General features: G+C 37.8%; 1 protein-coding gene across 2 annotated transcripts in view; it reads left to right on the top strand.

Annotated features, from left to right (window-relative positions):
• Window positions 1-13,566, top strand: part of PPP1R9A (protein phosphatase 1 regulatory subunit 9A) — a 152,757-nt gene that overhangs the window by 98,097 nt on the left and 41,094 nt on the right. For both annotated transcript variants that reach the window (XM_072854244.1, XM_072854245.1), the window contains exon 6: window positions 6,111-6,246. In XM_072854244.1, the coding sequence (XP_072710345.1) occupies window positions 6,111-6,246 (136 nt within the window). The remainder of the gene's footprint in view (window positions 1-6,110; window positions 6,247-13,566) is intronic.

The following is a 13,566-nucleotide window of genomic DNA, read 5'->3' as shown; positions in this document are numbered from 1 at the left end:
CATGCCAAAAGCCTTGCAAAAGTCACTTTAAGCAACATCTACTGCTCTCCCCTCCTCCATGGAGCCAGGCCTGCTGCTCAGTGGGGCAGGAGACCTTGTTGCAAAGGATACAGAGAAGTCTGAGGTAAATTAATGACTGCTTTGCCTCACTTTTTCCACAGATTGGCTAATGACCTGGATAATGTTGCAGGGACATCTTCATGCTTCCTGCATTCTCCAACAATTTGCCTCAGAGCAGCAGTGGCATTGGAGTGCAAGGGTTTGTATATGGCTCTCAATACCTTTAGTGCCTGCTGCCCATGCACCATATGCCAGACTTTGTCATGGTGTGCTGTGACAGTTCAATCAGTATGAGTATGGTTATGCAAGTGAAACAGATGAGCCCTTGTTTAATTAAAATACTTAATAATTAAAATAATAAAAAAAATAAAATTGGTAAAAAAATACTAACCAAACCATTGCTTCAACAACAGCAGCAAGTCACACAGCACACGCTACGCACACATCTCATTCTTGGCGCATTACTGTTACATGTTACCTACGGCTCATGCCACGGCCACCCCAAGGAAGTCTTGTTCCCATGCATCCATCCTGACTGCTGACTGGGCAAAAGGACACCCACGTTGGCTCAAATCACTGGAGTCCTGCTGTCTGTGGTCAAATTCAGGATACAGCACATAGCTTACTTCATCCTGGATCTGGGGACAAGGATGGAGGCTACAGAACTTCTGCACAATAGTTCAGCTTACTGGCAGCTCTATCTCCAGGGCCTTTGGAGGCTCTTCCCCAAAGTTTGCTTTTCTGTGCTGGCTTTACATAGCCAGCATCCTGCACTAGACATTACACGGGTTGCCCTGTCAGATGTTTCTTACGTGACCTTAGATAACTTCATTCAATCATTGCCCCTTTCATCTGCTGCTGGTGGTTACTTCCTCGCGTTACTTTGGGTGCTAGTCTCCAGGCAGAGTTGTTCACTTGTTTGTGTTAGTTTTGGGTCACTACCATCACTAAACTCCAGGCAAACCTTGTTTACCTCCTTCTACCAGTCACCCTCAGTTCCTCTTGGATACATCTAATAGCTTTAAAGATTGCTATGCACACACTTGTCTCTGGTGCAAGAGAGGGCTGTGTGGATTTACAGATATAAGACAGAAGGCACTGTTAGCAAGTTTGCAGATGAGGTTAGATGGGCTAACAGGCAGGGCTACTATTCAGAGGGACCTCAACAGGCTGGAGAAATGAGCTGGCAGAAACCTTATGAAGCAAGGGCAAATGTGAGTCCTGCATCTGGAGCAGCATAGCCCTGTGAGACAATGAGCTAGAGAGCAGCTGTGCAGGAAACACCCTGGGAAGAGGTGGAAAGAACATCTTCAGTCCAAAGAAAAGAATGGGATGGCAGGCATCTTACTGCTGTCTCAGCTACCTTCCAGGAGGTCGAAAGGGTGAACCCAGATTCTTTGTACTCTCTGTACAGGGACAAGATAACAGACGATGAACAGAAGTTGCAGCAAGGGAAATTCTGACTAGATATTTTCACCCCCAAAAAAGTACTATGAGGTTTCTCAAACATTGTAACGGGTTGCATCCCATCATCGGAGAGATTCAAAACTGATCAAGGCCATGACAAAGTTGGCCCTGTTTTGAAGTGGGGGGCTTGGGGTAGACCAGAGCTCCCTTCCAACCTGAATTATTCAATGATTCAAAGAACCTTTATGACTCTTAAGTTTCAGATCATTTTATCTGAAAAAATGTAATGGAAACTCGTAGGTTGTGAATTCCTTATGTCCAGTGAGCGAGCTCTGCATTTGAGGCTGCCATCTTTTAAGAGGGCTTGATCTTGTTCATGAAAACCTGGCAAGTTCCAGCTTGTGCTGCTGCAACTAAATAAAACTGTTTTCTTACAGGGTTCACACCACTTTTAGCACTTTGGATTAATTATATGGCTGTTATCCTAAGGGAAGCAGCCAGAGTAGGTAATTGAAGACATCTTGAAATAAATTAGATAAATGGTAGCAGAAGCAGCTTTGTGCTTTAAAGCTCAGAGGAAAACCATTTTTAAACTCAACTGTAAAACTCCCCCAAATACAATGAAATTTACTGTACATTTTTATTTACCAAACTAGATTTTAGGAAAGGTTAGAAGAAAAACTTGTGAATCCTGTTGCAGCAAAACCCCAGTTCTTTATTTCTTAGAATGAGTCTGCTGTATTCTTACTTGATTTTTGTTGAATTTAAGGAATCCATGCTAAATTATGTTTAACTGAGCACTTAATGCCTGAAGTATTTTTAGGAGGAATCATCAACTCATGTCACTAAAAATCCATGCTGCAGAACTTCAGTTTTGTGTTACAGAGTTGGTGCCTTCACACATTTTTCTAATACCAAAGTTCTTTTCAAAATGGAAACATTTTTTAATTTAATCAATTCTTATAATAATGTTTCTAGTTCCCATGGTTGGTAAAAAAATCAATAAATTATTTTTTGTTATATCAAGAAGCACAGGTCTGCAGATTATCATTTAATAAAAGCTGGAAGTATGCAGAAAGCTATATATCAGGTGTGCTTTAAAATAATTAACTCATGATTGGATTGCAGGAGATGTAGGAGTTGCTGCCAATTTTAGCAGAATGCTTTTCTTAACCACCATTACTGTAGTTTAATTTTCAGTTTCTACAGATAATGTATTCTTTTAGATCTTCTTAAATCCAAGATAGAGTCAAATATTAATTATATTCCTAGCTCTGTCCCGTTTATTTTAATCACAACCAAAGAGAGTATTTCACAGCTGGTAGTTCAGCTAGGTTGTGTGTCACTCTGAATATCAAGGTCAGTTCATGCCCTGCTTCTCTGTGATGTTCTCTCCTCTCTCTTTCTTTTTTGTGGACATCAGAAATAATCAGTAATGGCCTGAGATTTAGTACAGTAATGGCTTGTAGTACAGCGTCACAGATTGGCTGGGTTTTATTTTGCAGTTGCTGGCTTTAATAATTAAAGGGAATATTATCGTGATGAGGTTTAAAGGCTTTAAACCCCTCATTTGTCTCATATCCAGAAACATAAGCGGCTTCTTAAATATATTATTGCTGATAGAATTTATAGTTCTTTGTTATAATACTTTTGGCCCTTGAGACTAATTAATCAAGTCTGAAATGCATGTGCTTAATTTTGGTGAGCCAGAGTGATGTGAAATACATAATTAGCCACTTTGGTGAAGTGTGCATATTATGGCTCAGTGACTAATTTTCTGGTCAGTGAATCACAACCTTATGTCTCTTTTCGTATTTAAACACTTCAGATTATGATAGTTCTTGTATTTAAAGCCATTCTAGGCGTAAAGATCTAATTCATGCTTAGCATTTTAATAACTGCCTCTGCTTTATGGTTTTCTAAGAGAGAAATATTTATTCATCTCTCTTTAAATTATAAATTTATAATTTCTGGCTTATTTTAGTTACAAGTTAAACATAATTATATGCAACATGGTATTCTTAAGGTCATGGAATGTAACATGACAAAAGGTTTGGTTTGTAAAAACTGTAATAGTCGGTAACGTAGTATTCCATTTTCCAAATTTACAATTCTTTATCTAGAACTGACACCAATCATAGATTGAATGCTTCTAAATATTTATTTTCAGACACTTCGGAAATGTCTCACTTTAAAGCAGTAAATTGTAGGAAAATAAAACATTCTCTGAGTATTTCTGTTTTGGAAAACATTTGCTTTAAACTTTGTCATTGCTTTGAGGCTTTTATTCATGTATCATCTAACAGCTTCAGGTGTCATTGAGGAACTTCATTTTGAGATATGATTCAAGCCTTGAAAATCACATCATTATAAACTGTTAGTGACTTTGGCATGAGAAGAAAAAATCAATTAATAAGCTTTTACATTTTTAGATCCTACCTGAACTTGTTTGTCTGTATGAAAATATTATTGCATTACAGTCTAATGTGTCAAAACCACTCCTAAATAATCACGAGTTACCAGACTTCAGATGCTTTACATATTGTCTGTTCTAGGTTTTCAGTATACAAAAATGATTTTATGAAGTATTTAGTCTCTTATTTTCCAAGGGAGGAGAATTATCAGGCAGAGGGCAGGAGGGAATATGATATTTGCATCACTTTGTGTGGTTCCATAATTTACCACATTGGTGATCTCCCTCGTGTTTACAAATGTGATGCTCTCTCTACTGTATATACACTCATGCATAACGTTGCTTAAAATGTTGTTTAAATAGAAGGGTTTTTTTCCCATATTTTCTTTTAATTTGTTTTTACATTAGAGGAGGCAAATACGTAGCAAATATGGGTTGAATCCTTTTTTACTTCATGTAGTAATATCAAAAGTTCATTGTTCCTCCCAATTGAGACTGAAAACATGGCTGGTTTAGTCTTTGTAATACTTGGCTCTGAAATTAGAATTCAGAGGAAACAGGATCCGACTATGAGTCAGTATGCAGAACAGATGAAGTATAGGGGCCATGAAGAAACATTCTTTTTCTTTCAGCCCAAGGTCTTTATCGTTAGTGAGAACCAATGTCATATTTCGTAATAGTAGGATATGAGTGCCAGACTGTGATCTGTTTTGATCAGGATTAAAATGCTGATGTTACTTCCTTGATTTTTTTCTAGTTGCTGTTGTATTTTCTATAAATGTTTTTAAACTAAGACGCTTTCTTGCAAATTACTTTCAGAGCACCTTGTGTCATTATTTCAAATGGAGTCACTCATTCTCACCTTTCTTATCCTTTTGGAAGTAATTACTGACTTGGATATTTTGGTGACGTTGAAATAATCTCTAAATTGTATTCCTTTCTGTAGTGCCTGACTTCATAGAGTCTGACAAATTGTTTGGCATAGGAAATGGACTCGGGGTCATCCACTCGTGGGAAGTTGGCTTACACATGGATGCCAAATCTCAGATGACTTTAACAGTGATAGGCGGTACCAATGAATATAATTTTCTTACAACAGGATACAGTGATAGGCAGTACTAATGAAAATAATTTTCTTACATGGGATATAATGCACATTTCTACCTCTCATTCCAATAATGAATTAAATTCATCATTTGAGCCAAATGTTGTGGAAACAAATGATTTACTATATGCAGTATCTCAGTGTCACCTGATCGTGCTTGTCAGTTCTGCATAATACTTTTTTCACCTGTAATTACCTAATTGTCTTTCTAGTCTGCTAAAAAATATTCCTTCAGCTTGACATCTTTAAATTGTGCTTTTGTTCAGTAGTTTACAGTGTTTTGGTACTGTATAATGGGTGTTTATCATTAATACTATAGATAGCAAAATATCTAATTACAGTTATGCCACTGTGCTGAAAAAAAGTGTTACAATCCAAGCCAATTCTGAATTTCAGTTGCTGAAAGCAAGACTGGGAAGCAGTCTTCTAAGTCTCAACCAAGAAAGAGGCACTTCCCTTGTCTTTTGTTAAGCCAAAGAAATGTGCTCCCAGTGTTCAGGAATAGCTAACAGTGGAGAAGAACGCTCCTTAGCAACAGAAGTTCATGAAATAAAAGAAAGATTTAAATGTGGCTTAAAATTAGGGAAATAGTTTCTGTCAGATTTAAACACGTGGAAATAGATTCTCAGTTATAGACAGGAGGAAGGCAAATATAAAAGCGCAGAAATATCTTCTAAGTCAAGGTGGAGAAAGAAGTTACTCTGGTGCATGTTCCTTTCACTACGAGCTGCCAGAGTGTGTCTATGCTGTTACTGTGCATCTGGTCTTCTGCAGGCTTCTGGGAAATACATCGCTCTAAAGGGAATGGAAGTGATGATACATTGCCAGCTCTAGGTCTGTGTCCGTAAAGTTCAAACTCAGAGAACCTTTTTTACTGAAGTTTGGAGTGAAAGCTTTAGTGGTCACTTATTTTTTTCCCCCTCCTGTAAATACTGTCATGGTCTGATCACTCCTAGTCTTGCACATGGTGCCCTTCTGGCAAATGTCATCCACAGAACACATTTAAAACAATCACAGCCATGTATCTTTGGAGAAAAAGTCTACCCTCTATACAAGACACACCTAAAAATCTAGAACTTTGGTAAAGCAATAGGAGTAATATTTTTTCACTAATGTTTTGTGTAGGTTTGTAATTGGACGAGAAAAACCGGGACAAGTGAGTGAGGTTGCACAGCTGATTAGCCAAACTCTAGAACAAGAACGCCGCCAGAGAGAGCTGCTGGAGCAGCATTATGCACAGTATGATGCAGATGATGACGAGGTAACAGACTGTCTAGCATTTCACTATCCGGTGTTTTTTAATGTTCTGTTTTCTATTCCTAATTCCTTCTTTTTAATTGTCACTTAGAGGTCAGCTTCTGGCCCTCTCCATTACCTCTGCTGCCGATTTTTACAGATTTTGATGATGACTCTCATTTGAAGAACAAAGATACTGAAAAGCTTTTCAACATGGATTTAAAATATTTGTTTTGTTCCAGAAGAGCAAATATCAAATTGGTTGATGTTTCTGTAATCATTGATCTTCCTCTGAAGGCATATGCTTTTCTGAAATAAGGGAATAAAGTTGGTTTGCTTGTGTACTGAAACATTAGTTTTTTGTGAAAACTGGTAAAAGTTGCCTTCTAACTTTTTGGGGGTTGAGGAATTTTTAGACCTTTTTTTTTTCCTAGAAGAATTTATGTTCTTCTTAATTCAGAACATTAGGAAATTTTCTGAAAATTGCAGGTAAGACCCCTCCTTCCACACACTGCTTTTTGTTTCTGTGTGAACAGATATTCCCCAGGATAGAGAATTAATCTACCTTGTCTGATGCATGTATGGATGTGCCTGATTAGTGCCTGATTTCCCAGTACAAAGGTTTTGAAACTATCAACCTGGTACAGTAAATTTTCCATAATTTCTTTCGATTCTCTTAAAATTCCTAATATGCCTAAATACCAAGATACTTGGAAAGATTAATGAGAGAGCTTTTTCAGAGACTACTGTCTGTGTTACTCCCTAAATTAGCTGCTGGGTTAAGGAAAAAGGCAGTTGTTGTAACAAACCGCTTTCACATAGCCCAAGCATACCACCTTCATTTCACATTATCTTGAATAATATTATTTGAAATGCCGGACTCCATGTATTAGCGTGTTTTCATCCTGGGCCAGATTTTTTATTTGTGGAAGGAGACAATAGAGAGGAGGAGATAGAGTATTCATGCTATACATTTATTTCAGTTTAGTTTTCCTTTAGGTACTGAGACAAGGCTTCTAAATAGTGAAATAGAGAAAAAAATACTCTGAGATAAAATCAGGATACTCTTGGATTTTGAATCACATTGTTAAACTAGCAATAGGTCAGAACAATCAACAGTGTCCCAGAAGACTAAGTAAAAATCCTATCTAGCCCCAGTGATGCTTTCAGTTACTTTGATTTCCACTGGTATTAAAAATAAAAATATTTTAATATGTTCTAGAATGAATCCTGTCATGGGTGCACATTTAACTCGTATAAATAAAAGCTGTACTCATCTGTATTGGGGATGCCTTATGTATGTGTGCCTATGTGAGACCATGAAGGCTAGAAAATCCATATTCTCTCTGTTCCCTCCTCAAGCTACAGAAACATGCAAGTCTTCTAACTTCTGTTTAGTCTAGAATTAAAATTCAAGGTCTTGCCTAATTTCTTGAAGGAACTCTATCATTTTCTCAAAAACAAAGAGGACAATTCCCTCTAGCCTTTGGAACAAGAGACTTCTTACAACTCATCACAGCATGGTGTAGATGTCAGGGTTTGAAGACCTGTGATACCATTTTATGGTAAACATAGTCTGATAGCTTTCCTATTGGCAGGAGAGGTGTGTCCTAAATGCCTGATGTTCAAATCCTTCTTGCTGTGTACTCGCATGTAGAGGGATGTGCAGCTGAAGACAGACCTATGTGAGTAATTGATGCATCACACCTTTTACCTAGAGGATGAATCCACCTGCAAAATATCTCAAAGGTTTGTGTTGCTTACCTTCATGCACCACACAGATGTCATAACTCAAGATCTGGCAATAAAGAAAACGTTGTTAAAACCATATAGATCAATACTGATCCTGGTAGTACCTCAGCCTGCAATAGGGATTGTTGCTGTGCGGATGCTGACAGTGACACTTTTGTACAGATGACCATGCAAGTGTTTCTCAGCACAATAGTGAAAGAGGACAGGGATGAGTAGGTATCAGATACTTTTTGTGATGTGTCTTGTTGTCTTGCAATTCAGTGGTTACAAACTCTTAAGCCCTGCTCACTGCATAAATTTTCAACACCAAAAATACTAACCGCACTAAGTGTTTTCTATTGGTAGTGCCTTTGGATGATAGAAAATATGATAGGGCAATAATTAACAGAGTTAAAGGCATCTTTTCTTATTGTAGCACTACATGGAGGATGATGACCACCTCTGTGACCATGACATGTGCTTTTTGGCCATTAGTGTTTGCAGTGCAAAGGGGACTTTTATGCAGTATGCGAGGTAAGGAGGAAGAAGAAAGGAAAAGACATTTACCAGGGGAGATCCAGAGTATCATCAAAGGTCTCGTTGGAAGGAGAAGGAATTAGGCTTCAGAACAAATGCAGTACTTCAGATCTCAAAAACTACACTGGGATCATTGAACGTGATACCCTTTCCTACTTGATGCCATGTATATATTTGGGAGGGTGGTGGTAAACCTTATTCTCAGAATAGGCAGCTGGGGAGTAGTTACTGAAGTATGCAATGAGGCATGTTCCCTTTCTTAATTAACAGACTTATCAGAAGTAGGTTTTATTGGGAACCTGCAACAATCCTGAATTATTTTTTTTTTTGTCACCTGACTATGCCGTCCAAGTAAACTCACATAACTTGCACCATTCCCAGGCAATTAACACAATGGAAGCTCTGATCTAATGCACATTAGACACAGTTCAAAGACATTTTTGGTCACCACAAGCACTTCTGCTTCATTTACTGTCAAATCCAAGCATTACTACTTTGAGCTCACCTTGCTCTGTGAGGGCAAATGTGGCTGGGTTTATGTTGCTATGTGCCAGACATCACTGCCAACCCTGCATTCTTTGGCTCTGGTAAGCAGACATCTTTTGGGCAAGAAAATCTCAATTTACGCTGTCTGAATGAATATCCACAAATGTACAAAAACCCCTACCCTTTCGAGTCCATTTCCTCAAAGTGATAGGGATTCCGACTGCATGAAGTTCAGAAATATTTGGATTGCCAGTGTAAGGAGTTTCGTGCTGAGGTGGCACAGAATTATACAGGAGTTGCTCAGTCTCAGAGCTATCAAACTGTCCTATTCATTTTCATATAGTTCTTAAAATATGGTAACATGGATCTGCAGCTACAATGCTGCATAAATAAACAAGAAGATGATCTTTACTCAACCCTCTATTGAGGCTGTTCAATTCTGAGCCTTAGAGACTTTACCACAAAGAGAGCAATACCGTAGCAGGTTTCCGGAGCAGGAAATCAGTGATCTGTGTTTGAGTTCTGGAGTCACTGCACATGACTCTCTTTGGTAGAGCTGGTCAGATCACAGGAAGAGAGCGTGTGCCCGGCCTGTGCAAGGCCTGGGTTTTATCTTGCTGTGCCACCAGCTGGCTGGATTTCCTCTGTTTTGAAACTTAGGACAGTCTGCATCGTAGCCCAAGCAGCATCTAGCTATTTTAGAAGGATCTGAATTGTTTAAAATAGCAGCATTATTGAGACCATTTTGACTTCTGTCAGCCCGTGTGCACTGGACTTGAGTCAGATGCTAAATTAGAGAGACACTTGTTAGCCTGCCATAACCTCTCATTCCATTGCCTTGCAGGAATGTTACATGACAGTTATTTGTTGGGGAAGATTCACACTAATACTCATAGTGTTTCCAAAAGTTACATCATTTACTATATAAGTAATCCTGAAAGAAACATCATTTACTTTATAAATGCCCTGCATCCCTGCACTTCAGAATCTGCTGTTATCATGGGCTGCAGGTCGTCACAGGGTTGCAGGATGCTTTCAGATGCTCCTTCATTTAAGTCTTTGCATGGAAACACAAGAACCTTGTGCAGAACTGACAAACACTAAAAGAAAAGGGATGCCCACAATGGAGTCCGTGCAAAGACAAGCAGGATAAATGTGCAACAGCTCGCAATTTGTTGTTAAGCTCCCACGAGCCAAGCAGAGCCAGTAGTATCAGTTATTTCTGAAGTACTAATCCGATAGGCAGTGTTGCCATTTCCCGATGAGCCTGTGCTAACTGCAGTAAAGCTGGGAGAGGATATTGTTTCAGGTGCTGCCTTTAGATAGCTTGCTGCAGAGTTTACTCATCACCAGTTTGTCTAGCTTTCTAAAATCCCACATTCTTTTAATTTGTTGTATCCTGTCAGAAAACAAAACTCAAAGGCTTTGAAGTAGGCACTGTCTTTGTATTTCCTACTTAGTGTGTTAAGTATGACCTGAATCTGTATCCTTGACTGAAACCTTTTGACTTCCTTGTGTTAACACAGTGCTCTGTGCACATTTTAGTAAAATTCAGCCATTTCTTGGAATTTTGATTTGAACATGGTATTATCTTCTTCATGGTCTACAGTGAATGGCAAAAGTCACATAAAGCAGGTGACCTGTTCCCCTGAAGGCTGCACAGGGTGATGCAGGATGTGAAATTAATAACATATTGCAGAATTCTGTTCACTCTGTGGCCACGGACAAGTAGTTTTATGGAAGTGATGTTTTAATGTATTTTAATATCACTAATAGTCATTTGAATATTTTTTCATTTTTAATTCTCATTTATCAGGACATTCTGAGAGCAAAGCAACATTAGAACCATTGAAGAAAATACTGACACACACTGAAAGAAAAATGTTGCAATGTGCTTGAATGTCTAACACCCAAAGAATACATTTGTTAAACAAGATCTTTCAGAGAGTACGGTTTTTCCAACATCATTAATATGAAGCACTCCTGTAAAAGTGGTGATTGATACTATACCATTATATTTTTCATTGCTCTTTTGAAAGAATTAAGTATAAACCATCAAAAAAATCAAATGAAGAGGTAGGCTTGAGTTATTTTTGTAGTTCTTCAAATGGTGTTCCCTGATTGTGGGAGAGTTTTAGCACAAACAAAAGATTTAGCTTGATGCAGCCTTTGTTATGGTGATTTGGGAAGGTCTGTCTGCATTATCCTGGCTGGTGCTGCTACTCCTTCTTTCTGCTTGGGAGTGTTAGGTCCATTTCAAGAATTTACAAGGCACTTAAACAATGTGAGTAACACATTTTCCCTTTTAAAGTGGGAAATTGCGGTTTTAAAGTGGGAAATTGCAGTTCATGTTTATAAAGATAATTTCATGCTATTAGCTGTGATAGCGTATAGCAAAATTGAATGGCTAATATCAGAAGCTATTGCTGTGGATGGGATAAGCTTAAGCCCTAGGTGCTACTGAAATGAGAAATAGGTCTTTTGCATGGATGAATTTTGCTCACCAATACAGACTGAAGAGTCCAAGATTTTCCTTCAAGAGCATGTAAGTTTTCATTGACTACTGAGTAAAAAAAATATTATTGTTGTCAGCTAAGAAAACAAAATGTATTGCAAGGAACCTCAGGCAGCTACAATAACAACTGTTACCTTACAAGGCTTTGTTATTTTGAAGTAAAATAACGTTTGTCTGTGCCTTGCTGCTTCTTGTAAAACACTGAATTTCCCATTCTAGCTTACTGGCATAGGGTCTGAACAACCTTCTAGTAGTTTCATGTGAAACAAAAGTCAGCAGAGATAATTTTTTCAGGGAAAGTATGTTTCATGTAGTTTATGACATATATTTCCTTAAAGCACACATCGGTTCTTTTGAACCTGTATTTGTGTTTCATGTGATTATAAGATCGGATCCCTTTCTTTTGAAGACGAAAGCAAAAGTCGCATTTATTTCTGTGTTCTGTAATGTGTTTGTGTCATCCTGCTGTCTTCTTTTACCTGAGCAAACTGCAGTACTTTGCTTTGATGACTACTTTTTGCATTAATTGAAACAAAAATGACTGTGCCCATCGACACTCATTATGTACAACTTGAAGCAAGATTTTTCTTTGTGTTCATTTTAAGCTGCCTGATGTCCCTCTTCAAGCACTCTGGCTCCTGAGGCCAGTAGAATATTGCCTGCTCTTGAATTTTTCCCTAATATAATTTAGTCCTTCATATGTGTTTGTTTTTCTTTTTGTATGAAGCACTTTTGTCTTTGGAGGAATCAGTTTGAACTAAACTCATCTGTTTTATTCTTTTACTAAAATTGGTAAATATAATTAGGATTTTGCATTAAAGTAATATATTCCTTTAAAATGCACATGTAGCTGAGCCAGATCTGGTTTTTTATGTAAACTGGGCATGAGTTTGCTAGTTAATGGTCCTATTTCTGCCTCTTCTTTGCAAGCTTCAGAGATTTCCTTGCCACTGCTGAATGACCTGCCAAGATGTTTTTTTCATCTAGAAATGATAGTTGTGTATCTCCTTACGGATTTTTTCAGGGATAATGACTGCAAAATTGACAGTATATGGATTGTGCTGGTATTTTGTCCCCACAATAATTCATTGCATTGAAATCTCGCTGGGATTTTAGAGTTAGTTGTTCCACTTCTCGCTGCCCTGATGGTGTGTGAAGGTGGTGTTACATGCTCCTGGAAAAAGCCAGGAGAGTTAGCAGCCCCATTTTCTGTTTAGACAGTAACTGCACAGAGCCGTGGGGAATAAAATAGAAATAAAAGTTACTACAAGTGTAGTGTAACAGAAGATTTTGTGTGTATTGATGAGATATAGACATACAGAATGATAACTTTTAATTTCAGGTCTTGTTTTGTTTAGCTGTAACGCTAACATGCCTGAAAACTCCAGTGAGATGGATTGTGTGTTCTTTGCTTCTGTTTTAAATAAGGAAAAAGGAAGCAAAACCAGCTGTTAACGTTTTTTGTTGAAGACTACTGAGATTCTTAGTCTTAGTACATATAAAATATGTAAAATAAATGGTTACTCTTTATTTTGTTGGAGAGTGTGTAACTATTTGTAGAGACAGAGGTATCTCTCCTAAGAAGTGGCTCTCCTTAACAGCTGGGTCAGACATGTTGGTCACTTACCTTCTTTTTGATAGTTTTTTTAACATCAGAAGATTTTACCAAATCATTCTATGCTTTCTGTGTGTTTTGGCTTTCTTTGGTTTTTAAAATTTTAGTGGTTTTAAAAAAGGAGAACACAGATTTTTCATTATCTTTAAAGGTCCCTTCTAACTGAAACCATTCCATGATTCTATGATTCTGTGTGCTATTTATCCCAGAAATGTTTTATTGCAAGTATATCACCCTGTTGTTGGACACATATCTTTTCTGTCTGTGTTTACTTGTGCACCTAGCCTTAACGTGCTTCCATGCATTGCTTTTTAATTGAGAGAGATTTACATAAGCCTAAACAACAGCTGGGAAACTAAATTAAGATACGAAGTTGAGATTCGAACTGTTGTTTGGACATCTGAGTTCTTACCTGTTGTTTTGAAAAATTCTTTTGACAAAAAAAATGACATTAATAGATA

The sequence above is a fragment of the Ciconia boyciana genome, chromosome 2, assembly GCF_034638445.1.
Source record: "Ciconia boyciana chromosome 2, ASM3463844v1, whole genome shotgun sequence".
Classification (NCBI taxonomy): domain Eukaryota; kingdom Metazoa; phylum Chordata; class Aves; order Ciconiiformes; family Ciconiidae; genus Ciconia; species Ciconia boyciana.
The sequence above is the reverse complement of the archived record's forward strand: the minus strand, read 5'-3'. Positions and strand labels throughout refer to the sequence as shown.